The 7,837-nt window shown below is 42.0% G+C and overlaps 2 protein-coding genes across 2 annotated transcripts; one reads left to right on the top strand and one right to left on the bottom strand.

The window, feature by feature from the left end:
• The first annotated feature begins 47 nt into the window (after positions 1-47).
• coa4 (cytochrome c oxidase assembly factor 4 homolog) lies at positions 48-1,300 on the top strand. The gene is made up of 2 exons (XM_086099023.1): positions 48-190; positions 531-1,300. Exon 2 carries the CDS (start codon positions 532-534, stop codon positions 805-807), a length of 276 nt encoding a protein of 91 aa, XP_085955149.1. The 5' UTR covers positions 48-190; position 531; the 3' UTR covers positions 808-1,300.
• Positions 1,301-1,731: 431 nt separating this feature from the next.
• Positions 1,732-4,206, bottom strand: LOC147161263 (olfactory receptor 1F1-like). The gene is made up of 2 exons (XM_086057612.1): positions 3,787-4,206; positions 1,732-2,295 (listed from the first exon to the last, which is right to left on the bottom strand). The coding sequence occupies exons 1-2, from the start codon at positions 4,204-4,206 to the stop codon at positions 1,732-1,734; spliced, it is 984 nt and encodes a 327-aa protein (XP_085913738.1).
• Positions 4,207-7,837: the final 3,631 nt, after the last annotated feature.

Below are 7,837 nucleotides of genomic sequence, written 5' to 3'. Positions count from 1 at the left end.
GACGAGCTAAAGAGGGAACTGTTTGACTGTTGCACTTGGCCCGTCGCTTAAATGCTTCCCACTTGGAAAAAAACAGCAACCCATTCTCATGCTGTTTGTAAATATTCTTGTTAAAATTGAACGATTGTGATTTTATTACATTTTAATTTGACTATTGGATACACGGAGTCAATTGGGGGAAATATAAAAGGTATGTAAATAAAATGTTATGGGGGGGCGAATACGTGTTCTTGGACGCAAGCCGTGAGGTCACCTCAAGTAACGTTGACGTTCTTCATTACTGTACAACACGTGGACCGTAAACATATATTTAATGTGATCAAATATAAACATGTACAATTATATACATCCATGCATGATATATGCATTTATCACATAACCATAGAATTATTGATAAGATATTAAGACTGCAAGAGGACATTTCACTATACTGTTTATTGTTATAGTCCTTTGTCTGTCCGTCAATAATTGACACAATAACCCAGGTGAGATTATTAAAGGTTATTAAACGAATGCACATTTTTGCACAGGATGGCGTCACCTTCTCCTCACGACCGGAGCAAGAAGAAGACAACGCCGGACCCCAGTGACGACGAGGAAGCCGAAGACCCCGTGGAGCGAATGATCTCGCGCACGGGCTGCGCCGAGCTGCACGAGGCCTTGCAGGACTGCATGGCCGAGCATCAGGACTGGCGAGCGTGCCAGAGCCACGTGGGCGCCTTCAAAAAATGCATGAGCGACTACCACAAGGCACGGCAGGGACACTTGAGCCAGGGCCAGCGGACGGCCAGCGGCGTGCCTACCTGAGACCACGCCCACCCGCGACCAAGGTGTCTTGATACGTGTAAACGGAGCCTGGACTTCACGAATGCGTGATCTGGATCAGATCTGGGTTTACTTTGATTTGTCTATCTTCTGACCTGACAAACACAATCCCCCAAAAAATCTGTTTTTGATGACAATAATGTTGAAACACTGAATAAATGAATAATCTGGATCTGCACCTTCGAATCCTGAACATACTTTGAAGAGAACAATAGATTCAGATTTGACAGTTATGTACAGTTGAACATGTTGAGTGTAACGTTATCTGGATCAGATCTGGATTCAATTTGCTTTCACATTACACATCACAACCCTGCAAGCACCCTCAAAGATTTCCATTTGACAATCAAAATGTCTGATCATGTTTACTGAAACAAAAATAAAAGTATAATCCAGATCAGATCTGGATTTCAATATATTTTGTTCTACACCTTTTGATCCAGCAAATATCAATAAATCCGATATTGCAGAAGCATGTTTTCCGCGTACGAGTAAAGTCAATCGGATTGGAATCAAACAAAATGTGACATCGTTACGTGTCTGAACGTGTTAAATGCAAAAAGAACATTTAATCTGGATCATATCTGGATTTCACATCTTCTGATAAATAAAAGATTACAATCTGACAGAGATCTCTACACATGAAGATTTCCACGCAACAACAAACGTTCGCTATTGAAACGAAAAGAAACGCTGTAAATCTGTGCTCAATCGTCGGAATATGCAACTACCGTAAGGAGGAGGCTCGTTTTGTTAGCTTGTCTACGGCGTTTTGCGTTGTGTGCTAGCAGTAAGCTAGCGCGTGTGCCATTCCCTTTTTTGAACATCATCTTCGACCGACGGCGTCAATAACGAGCCGAAGAATTGCTGCTCTCTGCAAAACGCGTCTTCCCTCCCTGGACTTCCTCAGCGGCCCCCCGTCCATATTTTGGCGCGCTTGGCGCGCCGCGCGCTGCCCACCAGCCTTCTCATCGAGTCTTTGATCTCCTGCGTCTGCAGCGTGTAGATGACGGGGTTGAGCACGGGCGGGAAGACGGAGGTCAGCGACAGGCTGACGATGCGCCCGTCCGGGTGGATGTTCTCCATCAGCGTGAAGGTGATGAGCAGCGGCGTGAAGTAGATGGCCACCAGCGACAGGTGGGCGGCGCAGGTGCGCAGGGCCTTGAGGCGCTCCTGGACGGCGGCCACCTTGGCCAGGGTGCAGCCGATGGCCGCGTAGCTGAGCAGGATGAAGGCCAGCGGCATCCAGAAGATGACCACCGGGTACACGCAGCTCACCACGTAGTTGGGGTAGTGGCTGTTGCACGCCAGCCGGTAGATCTGGCCGTGGTCGCAGAAGTAGCTGTTGATCACCACCGACCGGCAGAAGGACAGTCGGGTCAGCAGGCCCGTGGCCAGCGCCACCAGGACCGCCACCAGCAGCCAGAAGCCCGAGAGGAGCGACAACATGAAGCGGTGCGTCATCTTCACCTGTGACAGAGGCGGGAACGTACGCACGGGGCTTCAGAGGTGTCAAATTCCGGTGCGCAAGGTAAAAACCCTTCTGGCTGGGAGCTCCGTTTTCTGCCGGTTGAGAAAATGCGGCAACTTGCGGCGGCGTTTTTACTTTCTGCACTTGGATTTGACACGTCGGCATTCAAATAGAAACCAACGTGCTCCACCCCTTTGTTTAAAACAATGCAAACTAAACAAAAAATAGGATTTAAAAAAAGTTATTTTGGATTAGGATTTTTTGGGGGGTGGCGTGAACATTTAAAAAAATTTGATGGGACTACAAGGGGGTAAAAAAAAAAGGGGGGTTACTGCAGGGAAAAAACAACATTTATTATAATTGACATTTGTGCTGGAAAAAAATCCCAACATGTGTTTATGATGTTAGTATAATGTATCTTTATGCATCGAGAAATGTATTGTGCAAATATGCACATATTTTGCCCATATTTTTGTCATACATCAGTTTAGTAAGTGTGTGTGCTTCCTATTCGCCCCCCGAATAGCATTGATGAACATTTGTGGCCCTTTTCGAGCATTTAAGTTGCGTCCTTCTGCTACACAAAACAAGACTGTAAGGATAGAAATCGAAAATTGTTCTTAGGCCTTCGAACAGTGTTGAATAACTCGACCACAAAAAGAGGTTATGAGCCAGAGATATTGCGACATTTGCAATCGACCTCAACCTCCATCGTGCAGCTAATATATTCCAATAGTCATGGTCCTTTCGGTCAAATAGCAGCCTCTATTGGTGGAAAGGTGCTATTGCAGTCTAGTCGAAAAGTCCCCACAGAGACGCTTTCTTTGTTTGGACACAAGATGCAAACCCATCCGATGACGCGATAGGAAAGTTGACAGCATCAAGGATTCTAAATTGCTTTTGATTACGACAGCCATAATTGGAATACTTTCAAAGGAACCCCGACTTACATGATTTGTTTGGTTGTTAGCCTAATAACATAACCACGAGCTTCATTTTTCAACGCCGTCACTCACCAGACGAATTCAAGAGTTTGGATCGCGACTTTCGGAACATAACGGAGGCTTACCTTGCGCTTTCTTTATAAACATTTCACGTCGCTCCAGCCGCCATTCGACGTCACTGCGCACGGAATGCGTTGCCACGTAAATAACAATGGCAGCGTACGACCAAATCAAGTTTCCACAAAATGTATTCGACTGGAAATGATTTTTGAAAAATTTATCTCATAGTTATGTTAGTAACAACCAAATAGATAATACGGCGCAAACTTGTCATGAGAGGGGGGGGGGGGGGGTCCTTTTAAAACACAAATCATCTCCTTTTCAAATGTCAAAACTGAAAATCGAAGATCAGTCGGCAAAAAAGCCCAAAAGACCCCAAAAAAGAAAAAAAAGAAAAGCTTAGCTCTCCCCCCCCCCCCAAACGCTTCCCTCGTTTCTATGAAGTTGTCAGGCGAAGGTGAAGCGATGTCTATTGCTGCTGCTCACCTGGTAGTGCAGCGGGAAAATGATGGCCAGGAGGCGGTCGTAAGCCAGAGCCACCAAATTGAAGGACTGCATGGACAAGCAGGTGTAGCAGAAGAAGAGGAACGCCAGGCAGCTGCGGAAGGGAATGCGCCGGCGGCCCAGCAGGAACACGTCAAGCAGTTTGGGGACCAGCGCCGAGCTCCCGAACAGGTCCACGAAGGCCAGGTTGAAGACCGCCACGTGCTTGGGCGTCCGCAGCCGGCGGTCCAGGCAGATGACGGCCATCACGGCGCCGTTGGCCAGCACGGACAGCACGTAGACCAGGAAGAGGAAGACGTAGTACAGCTTGATGCGGGGGAGCCCCGACAGGCCGCTGATGACGAAGTACTCGGGGTGCACCATGGACACGTTCTCGTCCTCGGCCGGATTGAACAGGTTCATGGTCGCGGACGCGGAGAGCGGAGAGCGGAGAGCAAGTGGATCTTGACTCCGGAGCGCAGCCAATAAGAGAGGACGGCCGAGCCCCGATCCCCCACGCGGAGGCCGTCCCACTTGGCACAAAAACAACTTTAGTTCAAAACAACAACAGCTTTTTTTAATCCCACGGTGGGGTCGGCCTGCCGTAACCTTGGCGACCATCTGACAACAATCTTGTTCTGGAAAGCGTAACCCCAAATTCTACAAAAACCCTTCGCAACATGATTAATGGACATTCAAAATAGTTTGGGGCCAAGAATTGACCCCTGTGGTACACCGTAATTGATTGTCACACGGTTCTGATCCTGCAGCCATCATTCAGTCTCATTTTGCCTGCAATCCATCCCGTGATCAGTAATATTAAAAGCTTTTTTTTGTGTTCGCCTGATGAAAGCCTAGAAATGTGTTTACATTCAAGCAACAATCAAACAAACGTGTTCATATTCATCACAATATTGCAGTTTCTAGCGTGCACATCTTCTCACAAAGGAATGTTTCTTGTCGTTCAATTCACTTAAAAAGTCACCCGAGACAGCAACTCGCCTGAGCCGCCCGCCCGCCATTGGGATTTATTATTAGGACTGAATATGAATAATTAGCATTCCCACGGCGGCTTGCGAGTGCACTGAGAGCTGTTCCTAATATTGTGACGCGCACAAGAGCAAAAATATTAGCAAGCACGAGCACCACAAGTCGATCACAAGTGAAAATGATTCGCGATTGGATGAAGGGATCGCGTCAGATGGTGTACCTAATAATGTGTCCATCTAGACATTTCGGCAATTATATTTATTTCAATATTATTCATATTCTCTAAATATCATTTAAATATGAATATATCATCCTATTTTAATTCCACTGCACAAATGATCTGTTTCGAGCCGTTAGGTTATTTGCACGAGGAAATGTCACACAAATGTTATTAGGACATCAGTTTGAAAAAAATGCATCATGTCATCAAAATGTGACATTTACATTATTCATGTCATATTTGTTGCATTTATTTAACAATCACCCTCTGAAATGTGTCAATTCAAATGTTTTCAATTCATTTACTTCATTAAAGAAAATGTACTAAATAATTGGTCAGTGCCTGAATTTAAAACAAAGAGTAAAATATTTTTGTAAATTTACTGGATATAGAACTTTTTTTAAAATTAATAAATAAACAATTGTACACATACATGAAACCATTTCTATTTATTTTATTAAATAATTGGTAAATGATTTTTGGTAAGCTAAAAACTAAAAATATTTGTAAGATATTCTTGAATATAAACTACATATTGAACATTTTAATTATTTTTGTTAAGTTGTTAATTCACACATCTACACAAATAAACAATTTTTAACGTGAATTAAACTTTTTTTTTTATTCAATAGCTTTGTTGTGATTACTTATTTTATTCAGTAATGTGTTAGACTGCTTTATTATAAATTAAAACTAAAAATATTTGCAAAATAAATTGCATTTTCAGCTAATTGGTTGACTAATTTATTGTAAAAAAATAATATATATATATTTATACATTAAACCACATTTCTTTATTGAATTGATTAATTACTTATAAAATATATATTAAAATGTCGACATCCACCAAAATCTAAGTTGATCAAATTTAAATATTATTATAGTTTAACTATATTATAGTTCAATAAATTTGAGGGATTGTTTAATACAATGACAAGCAGTGGTTGCTTTTTCTTCTTCTTCTTCTTTTAATTTGATATGACGACAACAATAAAAACAAATATATTTTGACAAAGAAGCGAGTCATTAAAGAAAACAAACATGTCACCCGGGCCCACTTGTTTTCCCGCCTGTTTTCCCGCCTGTTTTCCCACCGGCTTTCACCACCTCACTAATTGATCCTCTGGTGAAACACACGCGCGCGCACGCACACGCGCACGCAATTGTCACTGTTGTTTGTTTTGTCTTGAAACTTTGCAAACTTTCAACTTCGAGAAGAAAAAGTTAGCATTTTAAGATCAAATGATGCGGCCATTTTCATTTTGTTCAGTTAACGGTAAAAACACTCATTAAAAGAAAAGGTTTTCCTTTTTTTTTTTTTTGTTATGACGCCTGCGCGTGAGGTCGTGGATCACTATTTGTTTTTTAACAACTAATAAATCAAATTAAATAAAAAATGAACACGTCGACGGCATGTGCTGCTTTGAAGACCCCCTTTTTCTCTTATCACTCCTTAGAGCCTAATATTAGGTTTGGCAGAGACATCTTTTGTTGAATTACATGAATTACTTATAATTCTTTAATATATATATATATTATTATTTTTCCTCCTGTAAACATCATTATAAGCATATAATTTATGCATGTATTTAAGGCAAGTTGTAAAATGTCTGAAGTCTTCTTGTTTATGTTGAAATTGAAAACATCATGAATCAAGCTGTTTCTACTGTCGCAAATGTTCTCCTAATTAGGAGACTGTAAATGTTATAGGATGGTATGCCGAGAAACGTTTCTTGGGAGGAGCAATATGGCGGCCTCGCGGCTTCAAAAGTCTCGGCCTATCCAGTCATATATTCAGGTCAGTGACACGCCCCCATAACAGAGTACCGATATCTCAAGTACTTTAGCACAATGACAAAAATACTTTTCTATCCGACGCAGATGATGAGTTGCCGATGCGTCAAATTGCCGCAATATAGTGTTAACTACCACCTAGGATAAAATACTCGGATACTGAAGTCATTTGAATACATTACTTCAAAAAAAATGTTTGATGTTGCAGTTGCGTATTTTGACCAGAAGATGGCAGCCTAATCAACGCTAAGCAGCAGCTGCTTCCCTTGAAAACAAAGTCTCAACAGGTTTTATGCTAACGGCTAAGGTTTGTGTCGCACTCGCTCACGCACACACTCATAGAACCACACACTACCCTACTCGAGTATCACGAGTAAGTAGTTAACTGTAACTGAACCAACAACTAACCAGTAACTTCAGTCTACAACCATTCCCAACAACTATCTAGAATGTAACTGGAGCCTTCTCTTACTGTACTCAAGTTACTGTAATGACATTCAACTTACCGTGCTGTACTCAATTACTCGAACTGCAGTGCCGAGTAACAAGTACAACTATCTTGTTACGGTAACTTTAATCTTCTCTTACTGTACTCAAGTTAACAATATTCTGACTACACAGTATACAATATGTATCTAGTTGCTAGACCTAAGTTACTAGTTGGTGCAACTTCAGTCTAGACTGGAGTAACAAGTTACTTGTAATAAGATACTGTAACGACAATGTATCTGTAACGCAACTGTTGTTGTATAGTACTCAGTTACTATACTCGTCTGCACGTACTGTAACTTCAAGCTGTTATTGCAGTACTCGCTTATTGTTACTACCTACAACCAATATTCTTTCTTGTAACCAGTTACTGAAATGATCACTGAACAGTACTCAGTTACTCTTAGTAGTCCACTCGCTGTACTGAATGACTATAATAGTTTAAAACACTTTTGCAATACTCCAAACTATAACTTAGTAATGTAACTATTGCTGTGCAAGTTACATTACTAGTCTACTCTTGCCCTACTCAGTTACTGCACAGTCGTTTCTAATCCTTCA

This window comes from Leptonotus elevatus, chromosome 16, assembly GCF_054856555.1.
Source record: "Leptonotus elevatus isolate MCC_2025b chromosome 16, RoL_Lele_1.0, whole genome shotgun sequence".
NCBI lineage: Eukaryota > Metazoa > Chordata > Actinopteri > Syngnathiformes > Syngnathidae > Leptonotus > Leptonotus elevatus.
Note: the sequence above shows the minus strand (reverse complement) of the source record. Positions and strands in the feature narration are given on the sequence as shown.

What these genes read in the sequence shown, in the direction of transcription:
- LOC147161263 (XM_086057612.1), bottom strand. Translation starts at nt 4,206, where the DNA reads ATGAACCTGTTCAATCCGGCCGAGGACGAGAACGTGTCCATGGTGCAC. An exon ending in TTTTCCCGCTGCACTACCAG is followed by an intron (nt 2,296 to 3,786) that starts GTGAGCAGCAGC and finishes CCTCTGTCACAG; the next exon opens with GTGAAGATGACGCACCGCTT.
- coa4 (XM_086099023.1), top strand. Translation starts at nt 532, where the DNA reads ATGGCGTCACCTTCTCCTCACGACCGGAGCAAGAAGAAGACAACGCCG.